The 23555-nt window shown below is 38.1% G+C and overlaps 1 protein-coding gene across 1 annotated transcript; it reads right to left on the bottom strand.

The window, feature by feature from the left end:
• Nucleotides 1-11986: 11986 nt before the first annotated feature.
• On the bottom strand, nucleotides 11987-17751 carry LOC126661424 (uncharacterized). Its single transcript, XM_050355280.2, has 8 exons — nucleotides 17588-17751; nucleotides 17111-17503; nucleotides 16431-16537; nucleotides 16275-16342; nucleotides 15523-15604; nucleotides 14126-14216; nucleotides 13992-14048; nucleotides 11987-12706 (listed from the first exon to the last, which is right to left on the bottom strand). The coding sequence occupies exons 1-8, from the start codon at nucleotides 17648-17650 to the stop codon at nucleotides 12116-12118; spliced, it is 1452 nt and encodes a 483-aa protein (XP_050211237.1). The 5' UTR covers nucleotides 17651-17751; the 3' UTR covers nucleotides 11987-12115.
• Nucleotides 17752-23555: the final 5804 nt, after the last annotated feature.

The raw sequence follows: 23555 nt of genomic DNA, 5'->3' as shown, positions 1-23555 counted from the left end.
GTAATGATTATGGTATTGAGGTAGGTTTGAGATACGTCTCACCTTACGTCTCCAGGGCTCACTATTTATTAAGTGATAGTCGGGGATCGGTTATTGAGATACGTCTCATCGACACGATAATGGATTTCGAATTGTGGTTTAGGGTTTCATTGATAATCCATAATGAAAATGTTTTATTAAACGTTTATATAGGTTTTCAACTTAATAAATGTAAATGGTTATATAAACTCTACTCAGTAAATCTGACCCTGTTGTTTTCCCAAATTTTTCAGATTTATCGTCATCTTTTGTTTTCAAAACTTTCTGCCTACTCCTATAGGAATGTCGTGAGTTAGTCGTGTGAATTTATTTGCTTTATTGCTAATTATATGGTTTTTTCACTTGGGTGATTACTTGTTGGCTGATTCGCTATGTTGTTATTATATGGTTAAATTTTTGTTTGTATTAAGGATTTTTGTTTCATTCTTAAGAATGAATACGGGTACTCGTCTGCGGCTCAGCAAAATGCTGAGGCTGATGACGCGATCTCTATGGAGGTGGACCAGAATGAACCAGAGGTTCGAGTTGGTAGAGGACTAGCAGGCAGAGGCCCAGCTGGTCGGGGTCGAGCTAGTCGAGGTCGTGGTGGCCGAGGCCAAGCTGGCAGAGGTAGAGGCAGAGGCGTAGGACGCCGTGCTGCAGGGGGTGCTCAAGCACCAGGTGTGGCACAACCTGAGTTGGACGACTTTGACTTCAACACTTTTCTGGCCGGAGTTGCTGCTTTACAACTCAACCAGGTTCAGCTGCAAGCGGGACAGGTCGCTATGCAGGATCAGTATGCGGTTTTGGGTCAGATTGTTCAGCAACAGCAACCAAAGGCTTGTGGTGCAGCGGTTGGTGGTGTTGGAACCACTAACAGGGATTTGGTTTTGGCTTACATGAGGCTGAAGCCAACTGAGTTTGACGGTTCTGGAGACGCGCTGGATTTTCTCGAGGAGGTTGAGCAGAATGCTCGGCGACTACAGGCTACTGAGCGTCAGACCGTCGTTCTAGTTGAGATGTCTATGAAGGGTTCAGCTGGGGACTGGTTTCGTAGATCTGTTAATGCTGACATGGCTACTATCTCTTGGGCTTAATTTGTGGAGAGATTCAGAGCTTTCTTCTTACCGTTCTCAGTGAAAGAAGGTCACAGAGACAGGTTGCTTACGCTTGCTAGGGATGATAGGTTAGTATTCGAGTACACAACGGAGTTCGTGAGGTTGGGTCGGTTCGCTCCAGACTTGCAGGCAGATCGCAAAGAGTGAACGACAGATACGTAAAGGGCTTAGGGCGAGATTTTATGAGCTTGCTGACTGAGACACGCAGAGACTTTACAGACGTAGTGGACAGTGCTCGGCGTATGGAGAGTTCGTTATTACAGTTTGGGGAGATTTCTGGTCCTTCTCAGACTAAGAAGTCATCTGGCCCTGGACAGCAGAGTGGCGGTGGTAGCTACCAATTGACACCTTCTCAGTACAAGAACAAGAAGAGGGGTGTCAAGAAGAGTTATTAGCCTTACACTTACAGTTCAGACAACAGCGGTAGCAGCCGCAGTTTTGGACGCGGTAATAGTGGAGGTGCTAGTTTTCCTTTCTGCCAGAATTGCAGACGTCGACATCCAGGCGAGTGTCGTTTAGCACCAGGGGGTTTTTTACTTGTGGCCAGCCGAGTCACTTTTCTAGAGAGTGTCAAGCATCTGGGCAGCAGATGTTGGCAGCTAGTGTTGTTCAGCCATTCTATTAGAGTCAGAGACCAGCGTTATCTGCACCGGCGGGGTTTGCTCAACCTGCCGCTTCTTTTGGTGACCAGCGGGGCCGAGGTTCTGGAAGGCGTGGTTTTGGAGGCTGTGGCAACGGTGGTAGAGGTTCTAGCAGCTGTGGTACTGGACAGAATTCTCAGCAGCAGAGTCAGGGTCAGGCCAGAGTTTTCGCCTTGACTCCTCAGGATGCTCTCGCATCTAACGCAGTGGTGCAAGGTACTATTCAGATTGCTTTTGTAGATGCTCTTGTTTTATTTGATGCGGGTGCAACCCATTCCTTTGTGTCTACTTGTTTTGCTGCTAAGTTGGGTGTAACACCGACAAGTTTGTGTGAACCTTTATCTGTTTCTACTCCCTTATCTGACTGTGTGGTGGTGGACGTTGTGTATCCATCGTGTTCCGTGGTTATCCATGGAAGAGACTTGCGTGCTGATTTGGTTGTGTTGGATGTACTATCATTTGACGTGATTTTGGGGATGGATTGGCTGGCACGCCATTATGCTTCGATCGATTATCGAGGGAAGTCGGTTGAGTTTTGTATTCCAGGTGATCTACCCTTTTTCTTTTCAAGGGGAGAAGGCGGAAACACCTATGAATCTGATTTCTGCGATCAAGGCAAAGCGGATGATGAGTAAGAGTTGTCAAGCTTTCTTAGCTGTTGTTCGAGATATGGATGCTGAGGTGGGCAGTATGAACACTGTCCCTATAGTGAATGAGTTCACTGACGTTTTTCCAGAGGAGTTGCATGGAATACTACCTGATCGGGATATCGAGTTCTGCATTGACGTTGTTCCTGGAACTGGTCCTATTTCGATATCGTTGTATCGGATGGCTCCTGCTGAGCTGAAGGAGTTGAAGGAGCAGTTACAAGAACTGTTGGACAGTGGCTTCATCAGACCAAGTACTTCTCCATGGGGTGCTCCAGTTATGTTTGTCAAGAAGAAGGATGGTTTCTTTCGGCTTTGTATCGACTATAGGCAGTTGAATAAGGCTACCATCAAGAACATATATCCTCTTCCTCGCATCGACGACTTGTTTGATCAGTTGCAGGGTGCGAAGTGCTTTTCCAAGATTGACTTGAGATCCGGGTATCATCAACTTCGGATTCGGGATGTCGATGTGCCTAAGACTGCTTTCAGAACGCGTTATGGGTATTTCGAGTTTCTTGTCATATCATTTGGGTTGACTAACGCACCAGCAGCGTTTATGGACATGATGAATCGGGTTTTCAGTGGTTTTTGGATCAGTTTGTTATCGTCTTCATTGATGACACCCTGATTTATTCTCGGAGTGAGGAGGAGCATGCTTACCACTTGAGGACTATACTACAGACCTGGCGAGAGCATCAATTGTATGCTAAGTTCTCAAAGTGCGAGTTTTGGCTGGAATAGGTTACCTTCTTAGGACATGTGATGTCGAAGGATGGGATCAAGGTTGATCCGAAGAAGATTGAGGCGGTTATGGATTGGCAGAGGCCGAGGTCAGTTACCGAGATCAGGAGTTTTCTTGGGTTAGCTGGCTACTGCCGTCGGTTCGTGCAAGATTTCTCTCGAATATCTGCACCGTTGGCAAAGCTGACACAGAAGGGTGTTAAGTTTAAGTGAACTGAAAGGTGTGAGGCAAGTTTTGAGAAGCTGAAGGAGATTCTGACTACAGCTTCTGTTTTGGCACTGCCGTCTGGCATTGAGGGTTTTACTGCGTACTGCGATGCTTCTCGGATTGGCTTAGGTTGCGTGTTGATGCAACATGGACAGGTGATCGCCTATGCTTCTCGTCAGCTGAAGAAGCATGAGGTGAATCACCCTACTCATGACTTGGAGTTAGCTGCGGTGGTTTTTGCTCTGAAGATCTGGAGGCACTACTTGTACGGTGCAACTTGCGAGATCTTCACTGATCACAAAAGTTTGAAGTACATCTTTGATCAGCGAGAGTTGAATCTAAGACAGAGGAGGTGGCTAGAGTTGCTTAAGGACTACGACTATACTATTCAGTATCATCCTGGTAAGGCTAATATGGTAGCTGTTGCGTTGAGTCGCAAGTCTTCGGGCAGTTTGGCCCATATTTCTGAGGTTGGGCGTAGACCCATGGTTAGAGAGTGGCATGGGTTGATAGCTTCGGGCTACGGTTTTCAGGTTTCTCATAATGGTAGTCTGTTGGCACAACTGCAAGTGCAGCCGGTTTTGATTGATAGGATTAAAGCTTTACAAGCTGAGGATCCACGATTGAAACGGATTATGGATGAGATCCATCTGGATGGGAATTCCGAGTTTGTTTTTGTTGACGGAGTTCTCAGGTTTAGTTCTAGACTGTGTGTTCCGGATTTGGATGGTTTGAGAGACCAGATTCTGGAGAAAGCACATAGATCAGCTTACAGTGTTCATCCGGGATCTACCAAGATGTACCATGACCTCAAGGGTACGTATTGGTGGAGCGGAATGAAGAAAGATGTTGCAGAGTACGTTTCCAAGTGTCTGACTTGCTAGCAGGTGAAGCTGGAACATCAGAGACCTTTTGGCTATCTGCAGCCACTACCTATTCCAGAGTGGAAGTGGGAGCGGATTGCCATGGACTTTGTTGTTGGTTTACCACGTACTCGACAGGGGTACGATTCCATCTGGGTGATAGTTGACCGTATGACTAAGTCAGCTCATTTCCTTCCGATCAAAGTTTCGTATCCTGTTTCGAAGTTGGCTCAGTTGTACATCGACAGGATTGTTAGTTTGCATGGTGTATCAGTTTTGATTGTTTCTGACAGAGGTTCTGTTTTCACTTCGAGGTTCGGGAAAGCGTTACAGGAGTCTTTAGGTTCTCGTTTGGACTTCAGTACAGCTTTTCATCCTCAGACTGACGGTCAGTCTGATAGGACTATTCAAACATTGGAGGATATGCTCAGAATGTGCATTCTTGATTTTCAGAGTAGCTGGGATACTCATCTGCCGTTGATTGATTCTTCCTACAACAACAGTTATCATGTGAGTATTGAGATGGCACCTTATGAGGCTTTGTACGGACGCAAGTATCGATCTCCTATCTGCTCAGAAGAGGTCGCGAGCGGAAGTTGTCTGGTGCTGAGATTATTCAGGTTACCTCAGAGAAGGTACCGTTGATAAAATGGAGATTGGAGACAGCTTTTAGTCGGCATAAGAGTTATGCTGATCCGAAGAGAAAAGACACCGAGTTTCAGGTGGGAGACTTTATGTTTCTTCGGGTTTCGCCTATGAAAGGTGTGATTCGTTTTGGTGTCAAGGGGAAGTTGGCACCGAGGTACGTTGGTCCTTATGAGATTTCAGAGAGGATTGGAAATGTGGCTTATCGTCTGGTTCTGCCGCAGACATGTCTTTAGTGCACCCTGTATTTCATGTTTCTATGCTGGGGAAGTGCATCTCAGATCCTTCGCATGTGATTGTGCCTCAGAGCGTTGAGATTGACCATGAGTTGTCCTATGAGGAACAGCCAGTTGAAATCGTCGATACGCAAGTGCGTAGGTTACGGAACAAGGAGATTCCAATGGTCAAAGTTCTGTGGCAGAATCATTCTGTTGAGGAGTGCACTTCGGAGACGGAGTCCGATATGCGGAAACATTATCCTTTCCTCTTTCCTTGAGGTACATGTATTACTATTTTCGAAATTAAGATTGATTGTTTCTGTGTTTGGTGTGTTATTATGATTATTTGTTTGTGTTTAAATTCGTGGTCGAATTTTTATTTAGTTGGGGAGAATGTAATATCCCAAAAAAATTTTATTTTATTTTGATGATTCCCGATAAATAATTCGAGAGTCGTTTTAAAAAATGGGTAGTTGATTTGGTTAGGTTCGGGTTGGGTTCGGTTAGGCCCTTTAAAATCTTCCTCTTCTCTTCTTTCGGTTCGGCCAAAGGCCCAACCGAACCCGTGATGCACAAGCCCAGGTCTCGAACGAGACTTGTGCATTTGGCACTGGTCTCGTTCGAGAATTGCACAGGTCTCGTTCAAGACCTGTGCAATTTTGCTGGTCTCGAATGAGACCTGCCTTGGCTGTGTGAGGGGCACTTTTCCCCGTTAATTTCTAACCTAATATATCCGTATTTATACCTAATTTTTGACCTAAATCCTTTCCCACACTTCAAATATATCCTAGCCGTCATTAATCGTTTGTTTCTCTGAGAAAAACGCTGCTGAATTCCTTCGAAAACCTTGCTATTCCGGTAAGTTCAATCGTTCTTAATATTTTGTTTTAGCTTTAATCAACACTTCCATTAATTGATTCGTTCTCCTTCGTTTCTTGATCGAAATCAGTACCGTTTCGTCCCTGAGATTGCAGACTCGCGCCTCTACAATTTTCATCTTTGTTTTCGCCTAATGGTACGTACTTCTATAGTTTATAGTCGCCGCCGTTTCATCGTATTTGCACGTTGTGATTGTCCTGTTTTGGCTTGCAAGTTACTGTCGATTCTATATGGTTCTTGGTTGTGTTATATGTGTTGTAGATGATTATTAACCCATAATTCATTCATTGTTAATGGATTAAACTTTGCTTGGCTTGCGATTGTTCTGTTTGTTTCGCCGCATGGTTCTTCGTAACCTTATTCTGTTTTCTGCCGTTGCTTTAGCTTGAAGTTCTTGATGTTGTAGTTGGTTTTTAGGCTCTTGATTCAGTGTTTATTGTTTGAGGGTCATGATGCGTGTTGAGGTTAAGGTTTCACGATTGGTTCCGTTAAGAAGTTGCCCCGTAGTTTGTTGATTCGAAATTGCAGTAAAGTGTAGGATTTGAGTTTGATAAATCTGTGTATCATGTTGAAGGGGATGGTCAAATGACCAAAATGATCCTTATATTGTTTTACTTAAATCAATTGAATTATTCAAGTTAGTTTTACATTTTAATCTTGTTTTGATAATAGCTTGAACTCATTTGATTTTAGATAGACAAATTGAGTATGTTAAATATTTTATAAATTAATATAATTACTCAGGTAATTATAATTAAACTTAATTGAAATGTCAATTTGGCTAATTTGCAATTTAGCCCCTAAAGTTTCTAAAAGCTTATTCAAGTTAAATTTTATCTATTGGATGACTTTTGAACTTTTATTTGAATTAAAAATTAGTAAATTGAGAACGAATAATTAATTTGATTTCGAATATCAAATTGGCTAAATTACAGTTTAGTCCCTAAACTTTTATAAACTTAAAATGGTTAAGTTTTAGTTGTAACTTGGGTTACTTGGATTTGAAGTTATTGAATTCTATTTTAAAAAATAGGATAATTATTTTATCAAGTATTTTAATTTATAAACTCGGGTTTCTAAATTTAGTAAACTTTGAACCGGGTTAGACTTTGGTCGCCCAGCAAGTGGGAAGAAGTTTGGTAGTTTTTAATAACTCAGCTGACTCACTGATATGGATTTTAACTTGGGTTAATTTAAATTATCTTTACGAATCATTATAAATATGTTTATATGATTTGTACTCTATAACTTGGGTTATTTTTGGAATGCATTTAATATAAGTGTTTATTCAATGTGGCTTGGTATTGTGTTGTGCTAGTCCTATGTGGTGTCAAGTACTCTTTAGAGTTTGGGTCTGATTTTAATTATAATTTTAATATTTTATTTAGACTCGTCGACTGTTCGTACTTCAGAGGCGAATCAGAGTTAGGTGCTTGTCAGGATCACGTGGATTTAGCAAGCAGTGAGTTTATATCTCTATTTACCTCTTTATTGAGAAATTATTATATTTTGTATATATATATTTATAAGCAGCTTTTGAACTGTTTTTCGGCATTGTGGACTTGATTTGGAACGTGCTACTCGATGGGCATCATCGGGACTGCGTGCGTATCGGTAATGATTATGGTATTGAGGTAGGTTTGAGATACGTCTCACCTTAGTGAGGGCACCGGTGGAAGATACGTCTCCTGGACTCACTATTTATTAAGTGATATTCGGGGATCGGTTATTGAGATACGTCTCACCGACACGACAATGGATTTAGAATTGTGGTTTAGGGTTTCATTAATAATCCATAATGAAAATGTTTTATCAAACGTTTTTAAAGATTTTCAACTTAATAAATATAAATGGTTATGTAAACTTTACTCAGTAAATCTGACCCCGTTGTTTTCCTAAATTTTCCAGGTTTATGATTTGAGCATTGGTCGATCTCCGTTTCTTCATTCTCGGAGGTGCTTTATAGTCGAACTGTTTTAAACTCTTAGACCGCAGTAGTAGTATCAGTATTTATGTCTTAGTCTTATACTTTATAGTTTAGACTATTGTTTGTTGGATTGGTTCAACTATTATATTATCAGATTTGGCATGATTACAGTGTTTATGGTATTATATATATTACCATGCTGTTGAGATTATTTGAGATAAGCGTACTTTAAATATATGTTGTTTATATGTACTGCTAGACTATGCTGAAGTCTCGGCTGCCCCGGAGCATGTGGTTTTCTGCAGGTACATTGTTTTAACTGTTTAAGGTGGTTATCCGCAAGGCTTGCTACGGGTTTTGGTGCCGGTCACGATTCATGAAAATGGGTCGTGACAGATATTTTCGATTAAAAATCGGTTGGTGGACCGAGTATACCTATAATCGTCTTTTGAAAGCCCATTCTTTGTGCCAACCATAAAAATAGTCTCTCTAGTGGAGTCGCCAAAAGATGTTTGCTGGAAATTATTCCGAACTCGAATCTTTGTATTATTTAATGGGTTCTTCATGGTTTTATGCTTTAAACGGATTTCGCACAAGTGATAATCATATGGTGTGATTAAAGTAACCTTCTAAACTAATGCTACCAGGATCGATTTTGGGAACAATAAAGGTTCAAGCGAGAATGATATCAAAACTACCCCTAAATTAAGATAAATCTGGAGCTTGGGATAAAAAAAAACATGAGCTTGTTGTTTGTTTGATAAAAACATGCGTATACTGATTACAATGGTAGCTCGGCTATTTATAACCATAATAATCCTAACTAGACTAAGATTCTTAAACCTACTAAGAGTATAACTCTTTATTGATATACATAATAGAAACATATTCTAACCCATCTTCTTTTAATGCGTCTTCTATTCAAATGTGGGCCTTCTAGAAGCTCTTCTTTCTCTTCAAACTGGGCTTGTTATTCTTCAGCAAATAGGTCCATAATCTAGATTAGGCCTACTTTTGGACTAGTGCAAACAAAGATATAAAAGAAGTAAACTTAAGTGTATTTTAAAAATGATCCTAGTAAATAAAATAATGAGTACGTAGGTTTGCAATTTAACTAATTCCAGGTAAGATTAGTTTTTACAAATTACCTACTCAACATAATTTCCTCATGAAAAAGATACAATTTTGGCTCATTATATTCAACATGTAGTAATATTAGAGCATCTCCAGCAATGCCCTCTATTACAATGAGCATTTTTAACTAAATAAATAACATCTTTAAATGTAAATTTAAACGGGAATCGCTCCCCTCAATTTCATTATCCCTCAATTTCCCTCAAGTCCACTTAAACGGATGACACATGAGCAAATTTAATTTAATGTAATAATATTTTTATCATTTTGATTATGTGTCATCCATCTTAGTGGATTGAGGGAAATGGAGAAAGTTTTAAATTTCAGGGGAGCCACTCCCAATTTAAACTATACCCGACTCTTTAATTTCTTTTATTATTTGAACAACATTAAAATAGTCCCCTGGGAATTGGGATTCTCAAATGTCTCTGAGTGAGACGCCTTTCTAAGACCATGCCGACAGACTAAGCCACAATTGTACCTCGAGCTACAGCTCTTTCAAATGTTTGAGAAGCTTCATCAGCAAGACAAGGTATAGATAACATTTCAATCAAGATGTGAATATTAGAAAAATGGTGTGTATTTGTGGAAAGCCTGTTCATCAATCATTTGCAACCTTTCAAGAGTTGCTCCATTTTCACCAAAAAGGTCATCCCAATATATAGTAGTCATCACAATCGATATCTTTAAGGGTCTGTTTGGTTCAAATGAATTTTATAATTTTTATGGAATTCAATTAAATATCTACAAGATATGTGTTTGGTTCAAATGATTTTTTACAATTTAAATTTATTTTTATACTCAAAATACAATATTCAATTTATTTCACTTAATTTAATGTTATTTTTATATTTAAAATTCGAAAAATTAAATATAAAAGTTTATTTTTAAGGTGATTATCATGTAGAATTTATTTAGAAATGAAATGAATTAAAACAAATTCTACACTAAAATTGATCCAAACGGGCTCTAAGTATTGTTTCAGAAACATCTCAAGGAAATTCATAAATCATTATATCTTAATAGTATGCTGAACTTAAGGCAACAATAGTTGACAAACCCAAAGTCTTTCTTTACATAATTAGTAAAACCCATCTAAATAATTAAAAACAAGAACAGAATAAAAAACATTCCAGAGAAAACGAAAAAAAAAATTATTCAATAGGAAAATATAACCAAAATGATTAAAAGTAATCTAAAAGACAATGGTACTTTTCTGGGGTTTTTCTCGAAATTTAAATGTTGCCTTCCATTCAAAAACAAGAAGACAAAATTCACCGTTGACAGCCGGAATCAAAAATCAAAATACTTGAAAAAATCTACAAAATCCAACTCTAGTTTCTAAAATTGAATAAGATGTTCTAATTACGTTCTTTAAAAACAATATTTGCCAAACAATGACGTTGAATGAGGCATTTTACCCCCTCACTTTGGTATAAAGTATCAGAAACGTTAAAAATAGGAAAAAAGAATTACTTTTATCCTGAACTTCACAAAATCGGGTCAAAAACACCGCCCACTCTCTCTTGGTACTCTCCGGTTTGATAAGTTTTCCAAGGTGGTTTTGATGAAAAAAAGTTTAAAATGATCCTAATTTTTTGTAATATTTTAAATTAATACCTAATAATTAGAAAAAAAATAATTTAATCTCTTTAATTTAAAATTTAAAATAACTAATTAACTCCCAAATTTTGAATTTTTAACATAAAAAAATAAAAATTTTATTTAATTTATATAAATATCAATAATTTTATAAAATGAAAAACCGTTAAAAAACCCTCGGAATTAAAAATTGCCCCGCTCGCAACGGACCCGGTGGGACTGTTCATCAAATTGACGAACAAACCCAGGGTGTGTTCATCATTGCTCTTCGTCAAAACGAGGAGCAAATCTGCTCCTCGTTTTGGCGAGAAGCAGAGCTCTGAGTGAGAAGAGGAGCAGGCTCCTCTATTCCGGCGGGGAGGCTCCTCCTTCTCGCCGGAACTGAAAAAAAATATAAAAAAATTTGAAAAAGAGTTCAAAATGACTCTTAAATTGATTAGGGTTTAATTGTGATTAATTAGTATTAAATAGATTAATTAGAAACTCACTCTTCAATTATGGTGACACGTCAGCATAAGGGGGTGTTTTGAGCCGGTTTTGCCAAGTTCAGGATAAAAGTGATACGGTTTTATAATTTTGAATTTTTTTGATACTTTGTGCCAAGTTAAGGAGATAAAGTGATCATTTGTTCTTAGAATAAACATATTTCTGTCGTAATTGGAACTTGAATAATCAATAACGAAATATATAGTTGAAATATAAATTTCTTTCTCCTGCAAATAAGGGAATGGGAGAGAAAAGTGATAAATACATGTGTTTTTAAATATAGAGAGTTGGTTTGACTTTCCACATATGTAGAGTTAAACTCACACTTTATTTTTAATTTGTTGAAGTAACATTTTGTGATTTCACTCTTTAAAATAAAGAGTCCCTTATAAATGCTCTTATAATTATTATTGTTACTTTGATTTAGCCTTTTGACCTCAATTTTTACCTATCTTTAACAACCAAAATTTACTGACATTCAATTCAATCTTATAAAGAAGGGTTAATTACATATAAAATCATCACCTTTACACGATTTTTCAAAAATAACACGACCTTTAAAACGTGTCAATTCAGGGCATCACCTTTCATTTATTTTCAAAAATAACATGGGCACGTTTTTAGATAAAAGTTTGCTGACTTGGACACCCAATGTGAGTGTCACGTGTCATGCCACGTCAGCAAAAATGTCACTAAAAATGTGCTCATGTTGTTTTTGAAAAGAAATGAAAGGTGGTGCCCTGAATTGCCACGTTTTAAAGGTCGTGTTATTTTTGCAATTTCGTGTAAAGGTGGTGATTTTATATGTAATTAACCCTATAAAGAATAACCATGAGTTGGACTTTTTGAAGTTAAATGAGAAAATAGTAAACTTAAGATTATAAAAATTCAGAATCAGGATATTTATAATACCAAAGCAATAGAACATACATATAACTTATGAACACCAAACACAACCAAAAAAAACTGAAAGGAAGAAGCAATCTTAGTCGATGATTTCTCCTTCTTCTTCCTTGATGTCATTTTGATCCACATGACTTTTTCCTCGGACAAAACATGTCCCTTCATCTACTTGAACCTCATGCTTATCACTATCGTCATTATCACCAACAATACAAGCATTTTCGACTCTTGTTTTGTCGCTAACGTTAGAAATATCCTTCCCTGCAATTGATGGCTCTTCTGCAACTACTTCATCTTCCTTAACAGACACTGAATCAAATTTCAGAGTGTTCTCTGGGTAATCATCAAAGAAAGAGTTGATAACCATGAACCTAAAAACCTGCAGCAAGCGGAGTTTATCTTTCCTTACATCTGCACTCAGAAGTTTCTGCAAGAGTGTTGGTTTCCGCTGGCTGAATGAATTAATGTTGGACGAATCCTTGTCTGCTAACTTATCCTTTTTGTTATGTCTTCCTCTTCTATCATGCTTCTTTCGGAATCTCCCCCGTTTTGACATACACCTTTTGTCTTCCTTTTCATTTACCTGTTTCTCGGAATCTAATAGGTAGTGTGATGGTATTTCTGCAACTTCAACTCCCAACTCAGCTTGCTTTGCCAGAATCTCTTTAAGTTGCTGCATTCAAAGTTTCCGGCAAAAAGTGAAATACAAATATAAAGCACTTCCACTCATAAATAAAATCAATCAACTTTTTTTTTTTTTGAATTACAAAATCAGTCAACTTAGTTCAACTAAGCCTGGCATTTACTGAATAAAGTAAATTAGCAAATACTTATATTCAGCAGTTCAATAAATTCATATGTTTAGGAGCTCAAAAGAGTTCACATTCTTAGCAGCTTGCCAATATGCACTAGCATTGGTCAACATTCTTAGAGATGAACACCAAAACATAAGCATTAGGCATGTATTGATCCAATTCTTTTTGCAGATTTCCCCAAATATGATATGATCATCTTATAGACACCATAAACATAATTAATTGGATTCTTTTGAAGTACTTATTTATTAGATTATTAAATTTATTAGATAATTAATTGGATTCTTTTGAAGTACTTATTTCGTTTATACCCTGACCTTGTAAAAAAATCATTTGTACCCAATTTTGGGTTTTTAGGAAAATCTCTACCCAATACAATAATATAATTGACAATTTAATGAATTAAATGATGAAAAAATTAAAAACAATTAAAAAAAATATATATCATACATCTAATTACTGAATTAGTATATAAAGATAAATTAAAGGATTATATTAAACTTTTTTCAAGTGAAAAGAGGCAATTTTAGTACTTTTGGGTACAGATGAAACCTAAAAACCCAAAATTAGGTACAAATGACTTTTTTACAAGGTCAGGGTACAAACGAAAAAAAAGTTCAAGGTGGGGTTTTTTTAAGTAATTAAGCCTTAAATTTATTATAATTTACTACTGTATCTATTTTTTTAAATTATGGACCAATATATATAAAAATAATTTTAGAAACTAAATTTACGTTTATTTTTGTTAATCAAGTCCTCGATGACATCAACATCGGTGAAACTTATGGGGAAGTAATTCAATTTCACAAATTCAGTAATGAACCAATAAATATGACCAAAATTTAGGGGGTCCTAGCACTTATCTCTTCTTAATTAATTTTTCTCATCACCAATAAATATTTTAGGAAAGAAAATAAGTTTAAAGACCAACTTGAGCTTTATTTCAACAATAAACCATTTTACCAAATCAATTAATGAAAAAACAGATAAATTGAGGTACCTATAAATGGAATCAAATGCTAAGAGCTAACTGACTCTTAGTAAATCACGAGTAACCCATAAATTTGACCAAATCTCAAAAGGATTTATAAGTTTTCCTTGCAGCAATAATCCATAAATTATATGCATGCCTATGAAGAGTACCTCTCGACGAAGTTTAGCTTCCTTATCAATGACCCCAGAGTCTGTTAGTATCTCCCTCTGTATGAGGTAAGTTGGCCATTAGGATACCATTTTGATATAGTAATACCAAATGCAGGTAAAGTAGGAAACCATACCTTCTTCAAGTTAGCTTTTGAGGGGAAGTTTTTCTTACGCTCTTCACACCATTGTTTGATTTCTTGTTCCGTATAGATCCTTGCAATAGACCTTATTAAGAAAAGAAATTAGAAAATCAATTTCGACAAATAAAAGTGTAATAAAAGATCCATGGAGAATGCTAGGTTTATAAATTTGACATCGTATGAGCAACAACAGAATCACAATGAGTATGCAATCTCAGAAATAAACAACTTTACATATAACAATGCATATTGTATATCCTTAAGGCTTAATCACCAAAAAAATCCCGACCTTTTAGCCCTTTTTCACTTGCACCCTGACGTTGCAATTTTGTCTATATCACCCTAATTCGCACCTTTCGTTTCCAATTACACCCTAAAAAAACTAAATTAACCTTTTTTGCACTAGAAAAGATGTCAATTTGATTCTTCATTTTTAATTTATTTTCTAAAAAGTATTTAATATACTAAAAGTGAAGGATCAAAATGACAATTTATACACAAAGTGAAGGATTAAATAGACTTTTTTTCTAGTGAAAAAGGGTTAATTCAGTTTTTAGGGTGTAATTGGAAACGAAAGGTGCGAATTAGGGTGATATAGACAAAATTGCAACGTCAGGGTGCAAGTGAGAAGGGGCTAAAAGGTCAGGGTTTTTTGGGTGATTAAACCTATCCTTAAAGATGCATAACAACCAGGAGAAGTTTGAAAATATTTTTCTTCTCAATTTTCAAGAGCAACTGGCATACGTATTTTGGCTTTAACTGTTTTTCTATTTTTCATAAGGAATAAAAACTTAACCAGTTCTTTCACACGCATTTGATACAATGCAGCCCTATAAGAAGTAGAGACAAAGAGTTCTAAAAATTAAGTCCTATTAGTTTGTACTCCAAGAATTCCATGATTAATGCTGGAAAATTGAACCCAAAGACAAAATTCCCAGGTAAAGCCACTAAAGTTCAAATTAGCTCAAAACTTAACTGTTTGAGTAATTACTTCAGTGATACGTAGTCCAAATCATAAAGTCTTCTAAACAATATAAAAAGATTAAAAAATAAGACCCCAAAAGATACATTAGGATTAGCTTAAAATTATAAAAATTAAAACCTAACAGCTTCACATTTTGTTCCATTTTAGAAATTGTCTATCTACTTTCTTGAATATAAAGAAAAACAAAGGCATAATTGAAAAGAAAACTGCACAATTCAAAGATACCTCCAATTTTAGTCTATTTAAATCTAAGAGGATCCCCTACAAGCAAGACTTATTCCTCTCTAAACGCATTGTTTACATCTTTAAGAAGTACAAGAAATACTAAGAGATCAAGCGAATTAAATAATTGCATCAATCGGTAAAGTAATCTTTTAGTTTAAAAGATAAATAAAGCAGAAATTACCTTTTCGGTTCCTTTACTTGCTTAGTCACATCACTAGAATTATTATTGGGCCTGAATTTTGGCTCCCTCTCATAGCCGTTCCCTGTTGAGTTTTAAGATAAAAATGTATAAATCATACAACAAAAACCGAGTCATGTGAGCCATAGGAGTTGAGAATTAGCTTCATTGTTTATTCATTATCCTAAAAGTAGAGCGTGGGAAAAGTGGAACAATAAGCTGGACATTTATGAACTATGACATGGAAAGACAGAAATAGAGGGAAGGTTTTGTATCATAAGCTGGACCTTTATGAAAAATAATCAAAAAAGACATTACTGATGGGTTTCAAGGGTTTTATAGCAAGTATGCATATGCTTATCACTCCTCAAGCTCTCCGTGTTCCTTTACAGAGAAAATAATTCCAAGGAAAGAGAACGATTTTCTGGCGAAATGGGTGAAATCCAACATGCTTTATCAACGTTTCCAGAAGGCTCGTTTTATAACAATTCAGAAGAGCAATTCTGGATCAGACTTTCAGAGATTTGGATATGCAAGCAACATTGGAGAAATCAAAGTCACGGGACAGGATCGTATATTTCTTTCTACATGTTTTCCCTACTTATCTCGCCATGTATACAAGGTTAAAGACATGTACACAAATGAGATAGTATAATAGATGAGGACTATTGTTGTGGATGGCCCTCAACATGCCAGCTTTAATATAAACAAAAATTATATATCGACTACTAGAATGTTAATCGTGAGACACATACCTTTACCCCTGTGCTCGCCAAACTTCCTCTTTCCGTTATTCATATGCTGAAATTGAGTCTTGTAGTGTCTGCAGAAATTAAGGTTAACATGATTAGAAGAAATAGATGCAAAGCTATTAGTAGACTAGAACCCAAAAGCAGGATTGAACTATGCACCCCGGTGGTGACGCCTCTTGCTTTTGATTATCTTTGAAGTCTTTGTTTGGAAATTTCTTCCAATTGGAACTGGATGCAGTATTCTGACCATTATTAATAGGATAATCCTGCAACAAGGGAAAACATAAATCGGCCAGTAGTTGCAGCATACCAAGAAATAAGCGCCTAAGACAGATAATTACAGCATAGTTGGCAAAAAAGGAAAAACAAAGCAAGGTATTAGAAGCAACAGCAAAAGAATTGATTAGCATTATCTTTAATCTGAAGTTTGTCGGAATCAAAAGGTTGTTAATTGCCTCGAATCTTAAATTTCTATGTGATAGCTAATTGCTGATTTATCAGAATTACAGACAGCAATTCATTAGACGACAAAACCATAGAGCATTTTATTTATAGCAAGATAACATGATAAGATGTGATTATAATGGCATGTAATTTGAAGGACAACAATATGTTTGAGATCCGTCAGTGAGAGCTAATATCTAAATGTCATACGTCAAGGACGGGCAGATTAGATACAAAATGGCAACAAGTAGCTTGAGCATGCATATGACATAAGCACAAATTAACCGCTATAACATAGGCATAAATAAAATAGTAAATTACATTTGTTACTCACAGCATGGCCATTTAAATGAAGCTACATATGATCAATCTTTCGAAATTGAAATGTAGGTTACCTGGTGGTTAAACGAGGCAGCATGCTGCGAGTTATGCATAGGCGGCATTTGGGACATGCTTCCATTTAATTGCTGAGTTGGGTTGGGTTGGTTTCCAAGAGCAAAGAAGTTGGGATTTTGAATAGGCAAACCCGAATACGGATTGTGTAAATTAGGAGTAGCCATATTTTGAGGGAAATTGGAGAAATTAAAGGGAAAAGGCGGGCATTGCGGATTGAACTGATTGACAAACATATGAGGATTAGCAAAAGCAGGAGGTTGATACATATTGGAATTATTGAAAGGAACCGGAGGCAGTTGAGGTTGCATTTGCATTTGCATTTGCATTGGCATAGGCATAGAATTTGTTAACAAATTGCATAAATTTGCTAGTGCAGGATTTGCTGCAAAAATCTAAATAAACGAAACAATTTGTTAGGTCTTTTCGCACAATAATGGCAAATTGCAATTAGTTTTGTATAGAGATGGGTCATGTACCTGTTGAGAAGTGATAGGAGCAGTGCCATTACAGTTACTGTGTTGTTGTTGCTGATTATGCATTGTTTTTCTTTGATTTTCAGCTAACAAAAATTCACAATCTGCAACAAAATATTCGCAGGAAGAAGAGTAGCTAGGGTTTAAGCTTTAACTAATTAAACCCCATCGTTTCAAGATAAAAGAGCGAATAAGATGTTTATGAAACGACTTTCATTTCCGCGTTTTATATATTTCTTTTAGGCTGGACTTTCGTTTGCTTGAGCTGAGTCGTTCTTTTAACAAAATTTATTCCTTATATCAACAAGTATTTACGATAATAAATTTTTTTATTATTTTTTTATATCATTAAATATACCACGGGTAACGCAATATTAGTAGGAGTGAACATTAAACGGTTGAAACCGAATAACTGAATCAAACCGAAATATAATTTGAAAATATTGTTCGGTTACGGTCAGAATTTTTAAATTTTTGAATATTCGGTTCGGTTATCGTTTTTAACAAAAAATAACTGTAATAATCGAACCGACCAAAACTACGTCATTTTAAGCTTTTATACACACACATTTATATATTAAACATGTTTGTTTTTATAATTTTAGAATAAAATAAGCGATAAACATACATTAAATTTAAGGCCTAATCACTCAAAAACCCCTCACCTTTAAACTTTTTTTCAATTCCACCCCGACGTTGAAAATTTGTCAATTTTACCCACTTTTGAATTTTCCGTTTTCAATTGTACCCCAATATTTTAATTTTTGTTAATTTTTTTACTTAAATGATGAAATCATTCAATTAATTAAGTCTAAACATGAAATTAAATTCTTTTTTATTCAAAAAAGTACAAATAAGTCCTTTATTTTTAAAAACTAACTAAAAACTATAATCAAATTAACACTAATTTAAATTCTTAATTAATTTAACTAAATTTAAATAAATTTTAAAAATATACAATTAATATATGCGAGACATGGAGAATGTTTTAAACAAATTTCCAAACGCAAAAGACGTTAATTTAATTTTTCAGGGTACAATTGAAATACAAAAATGCAAAATAGGGTAAAATTGACAATTTTTCAACGTCAGGGTATGATTGAAAAGGGGCTAAAAGGTCGGGGTTTTTTAAGACATTAGACCTAAATTTAAAGCATATATACCCTCTACGTAAAATTTATCCATTTTCTTTCTAATTTTTTAGAAACTATTCTTTTTCTTCTAAAAATCATACAAAAAATACTACGGTTTTCGACCGAACCGAAATATTTTGATTTTATTTGGTGACTGAAATTTTTAGAAACTGAATGGTTTTGAATTTTTGAGCGGTTCAATGACCGAAACGTTGCTCACTCCTAGTTATTGGTATACTGCACAAATGACATATGGCGCATTAGTTGCACTCTATAATGTTCTGTTGGGTTAAGGTATAAAAAAGACCCTAATTTTTACTTTGTGTCTCACCTAACATTCTAATATTTTTTGAGTCTCAAAAATGCCCTAACGTTACCGAAGTGAAACAAATGTGCCCTCCGTCTAACGGTAGCGTGTTTGAACGGTAATTCGGCTGACATGGCATAGAATTAGTCGTTGCCCTAATATTTTTCGAATCTAAAAAATGAACATAATTTTACCAAAATGAAAAAAATATAACTCTGTTTACACCGGCCCGGAAAATTGCTGGACAAGAGCATCATGTGGACTTACCAGGGGATTCAGGCCCAATAGAAAAGTTTTTATTATTCTTCTTTTTATTAGGAATTTGTAACTCGTTAGTAGTGTTTTTCTTTCTAGAGTTTTAGTTCTAGTTAAATTAGGAATCTCGATTGTGAGGAGCTATAAATAGCTTAGAGCTTCATTAATTTTATATCAACAAATCAATCAATCAAAAACCAAGTCCAGTGCTTTTTATCTCGCAATCTCCGGATTGTTTTAATTTAGGAGTAGTTTTCAGTATTAATCTCGTCTGAGTTCGTAGCTCCCAGATTATTACTATTAGATCACGTGGTTAAGTGTCTTTAACCAAACAAGCCCTGCGAATATCTACATAGGTTCGTTAAAATATCAAACCTCAAACCGATCCCGATTATAAATTCAAAGATTCGAGTCCGGAATATTTCCAGGCGAACATCTTTTGGCGACTCCACTGGGGACTTAGTTTATGGTTAGCACAAAAACGGACTTTAAGGACGATTCCAGGCACGCTCGGTCTTTACGCCGACAACAACTGAAGAGAGGTGACGTAGTAGAAGAATCAGACTCGGACAAATCTGAAACTATGGCCAAGGACAAACAGGTGAACCAATCGAACAAGGTGCCGAATACTTCGGACACCGATAGGAACCTTCCTAAGGACAAGAATGATGATGCAACCGACGATGGGATGGATTACTCGCGCCAGCTTCCTTCATCTTGCCCATCTTTATCACAGGCTGATTTTTCGGCCATGAGGGGCGAGATAACTCAGGAAAACAAGCAGATGTTCGACGGTGCTATGCACCAGATGTCTGAAGTTATGAGGAACATCATGGCCGATCAAACATCGGTCCAACGGAAGATCCAGGGTAATTTGGATGGCCTCAACGAGGCGATGGAAAATCTGGGACGACTCTTTTTTGGGCAGTCCACTGCCGATCAGGGTTACAGACGGGCCGAGCAAAACCAAACACCAAATCGATTCAGATATCCAGGTGGTTCGGCCGAGACAACGCAGCAGCCCAGTAAGTTAGGGTATACATATGGATCGGTCAAGCTCTTGACGAGGCATGAGGCCGAATCTGCTGGAAGGATCGACTATCCGGGGGCAAGTACTTCAATGAGGAATTTTACAAAGCACCACCCGATGTCACCTTGGCCGATCTAGCTCGCATCTCTCAATTACTGAGCGAATCGGCGGAGAAGTATATCAGGCGTTTCAGGAACCTTAGAACAAGGTGCTCCACTAAGATGACCGAGGCCGATTGCGTCCCGATGGTAGTAAGGGGAATGAGCTTCGCCATGAGGGAGCATTTCGAAGGCCATCGATTCCATGACTTGTTCAAACTGACAAACAGGGTGACGAGTTACGAAAGACTTCTTCAAGAGAAGGAGCAGAGGCGGGGCGCTTCTAAAGGAACCTATTACAAGGACCAACTGGACGTGGCCGTAGTGTCCGACAGTGAAGATAGTAGCTCCGAAGATGAAGTCAACATGGCCGAATTCTTGGGAACTAAGCCTCTGGAGTGTTCGGCCTTAAGAAAGCCAGGCTTCGTTAAAAAGAACAAAATCACGGTGGTACAGAAGGAATATTTCTTCGATCTAACCAAGGCCGACGACATCTTCGATGCCTTGTTCAAGGATGGGCAAATCGCCCTTAGTGAGGGCCACGTAATCCCACCGCCAGAAGAGCTGGTCGGAAAGGATTATTGCAAGTACCATAATTCCTGGAGGCACAACACGAATAATTGTGTGAACTTCAGAAATGTGATCCAGAAGGCAATCAACGAGGGGAAACTTCTGTTTCCAACGAAGAAAGAGGCCGATGCAAAGTATGTCTCCATTAACACTGTTCGGCCTCACTTTGACAGTTTCCTGGAGCAAGGACAGATCCAGAGTAAGTGGAATCCGAGAAGACCTAAGCTCAAGGTGGAGACCGATGGTTCCAAATGGCGAGGAGAGATAGGGTGATCTCAGCAACTGAAGAGAAAACGCCATAGCTCGCCTACTGCAGAGATAACTTGCCCATCATATAGTACTTGTTTCGAAGCTAAGAGGGCCAAAAAAGTAAGGGAGCATCCTAAGACATTCAAGCCTAAATCGCCCACTGAACAGTGGCAGAAGCATCAGCCAAAGTGGGAGTCTAAGACAACCGTGTTCAAAAGGTTTTTTCGGCCAATGGAGGCGACCCCTCGTATGATGAAAATCCAAAAGAGGCGTATGCAGAGGTTAAGGCAAGAGTCGGGGGCGAATCACGACGCGAGATTGGCTCCAGAGGCCGAGCGAGGGGGTAAAACTATAACCAAAAGGTTGGGCAATAGGGTTCGGATCAAAACTAAAGCCGAGCCACGCGAACAACGAACCCTTAAGGTAAGAAAGATATGGGTGTCCAAAGCAAGTGAGCCGAACAGAAGATTCGACCAGCACAACTAAGAAGATAAAGGCCCACAAGAGCGAGGCAGATCTTGGCAAGAAACCATCTTACAGAGACGTGCTCGTTTCTCACCAAGATGGCCAATTGAAAGCAAAATTGCCCAAAGATCGTAAGGTAATCGTCTCACACAGAAAAGGAGTGTTGAAAGCTTGGGTCCCAGTTGTCAAGGACGAATACGGAGTAACAGTAGTCACACTCCCTGATTCGTATAGAAGCAAGCCTGGGCAGAAGGCGACGTTGGAAGGCGATGTGATCGTCCCAGAAAGTGATAGTGACGACAGCACGACAGTAGTATCGCTTAGTAAACCCCCAACGAGGATGACAAGGCATATTCGGCCGCTGTACATCAAGGCCGATTTGAACGGGGTATCGGTCAACCGGGTCCTTATTGATAACGGAGCTGGGGTCAATATATTACCGGCAAAGATGCTCAAAAAGCTCGACATAAATCGAGAACAGCTGAACCCAACTGATGTTTACATGACCGACTTCGCTGGAGGCGAGACGCCGGCTGAGGGATACATTACCCTACGGATAAAGGTTGGACGAGTAGAGACCGAAGAAGGGTTCTTCGTGGTCAACGCCCGGAGCAACTACAACATATTGCTCGGCCGAGATTGGATACACTCCAATATGTGCATACTGTCAACCATGCATCAAATCCTGTTCATATGGCGAGAAGACGATGAAGCCAAAGTTGTACAGGGCGATCACAACCCTTTCGGCGAAGACCATAATGTGCTTGAAGCACGTTTATATGACGAAGAATTGCGAAACATACATTCCCTTAGTTCCAAAGTGGAGGCGAGCGTACCCCGCTTATTAGTCAATTTGGATCGGCCAGTATCGATGACCCTTATGGGCAACGGCCGATCCACCATCATCAAGCTTTTAGAATGATAGCACGACACAAGGAATTAAGGGAGAAGATCAGACAGCTAGCCTCTCTATACGATGTTGTATCAGCCGAATGCATTTACGAGGATCAGGACCAAGACCCAACAGGGTCGCTGACAATCGGGGATATACAGCTAGCAATAGGGAAACTGGGAGATGATCTCGCTCAAGTACAAGATGACTTGCTAGAAATGAACTTGGGCACGGTTGAATCACCTAGACCTATTTACATCAACGACGGATTAGGTGAAGAATATAAAGGACAGTTGATCGCTTTACTCATCGAATTCCGCGACTGTTTCGCTTGGTCGTACGATGAAATGCCGGGTCTCGATCCAGGTATCGCCAAACACAAGCTCCCTATGAAAAATGGGTTTCGACCATTTCGGCAGCCCCCACGACAAATGTCTAAAGAAGTAGATACCTTCATCCATGACGAAATTAAACGGTTAAAAGATGCCAAGTTTATCAGAGAAGCTCAGTACACCGAATGGCTGTCTAATATCGTCCCTGTGATGAAGAAAAATGGAAAACTGAGGGTATGTGTAGATTTTCAAAATCTCAACCTGGCCACACCTAAGGATGAATACCCGATGCCTGTGGCCGATATGCTGATAGACAGAGCAGCGGGGCACACGATACTCAGTTTCCTCGACGCACACTCCGGGTACAACCAGGTACCAATCAGCAAGGAGGACGTATCTAAAACGGCCTTCAGACGTCCCGAGCCGATTGGAGCTTACGAATGGGTCGTTATGCCTTTCGGCTTGAAAAATGCGGGGGCGACCTACCAAAGAGCGATGAACAAAATGTTCAGAGGGCTTGATTGCCTTGAAGTTTACATTGATGATGTGGTGGTAAAGTCGAATACCGAGGAAGTTCATCTGGCCGATCTGAAGAAAGGGTTTGAACGCATACGGTCCAACGGGTTAAAAATGAACCCTC

The sequence above is a fragment of the Mercurialis annua genome, linkage group LG8 (genome assembly GCF_937616625.2).
Source record: "Mercurialis annua linkage group LG8, ddMerAnnu1.2, whole genome shotgun sequence".
Classification (NCBI taxonomy): Eukaryota; Viridiplantae; Streptophyta; class Magnoliopsida; order Malpighiales; family Euphorbiaceae; genus Mercurialis; species Mercurialis annua.
Note: the sequence above shows the minus strand (reverse complement) of the source record. Positions and strands in the feature narration are given on the sequence as shown.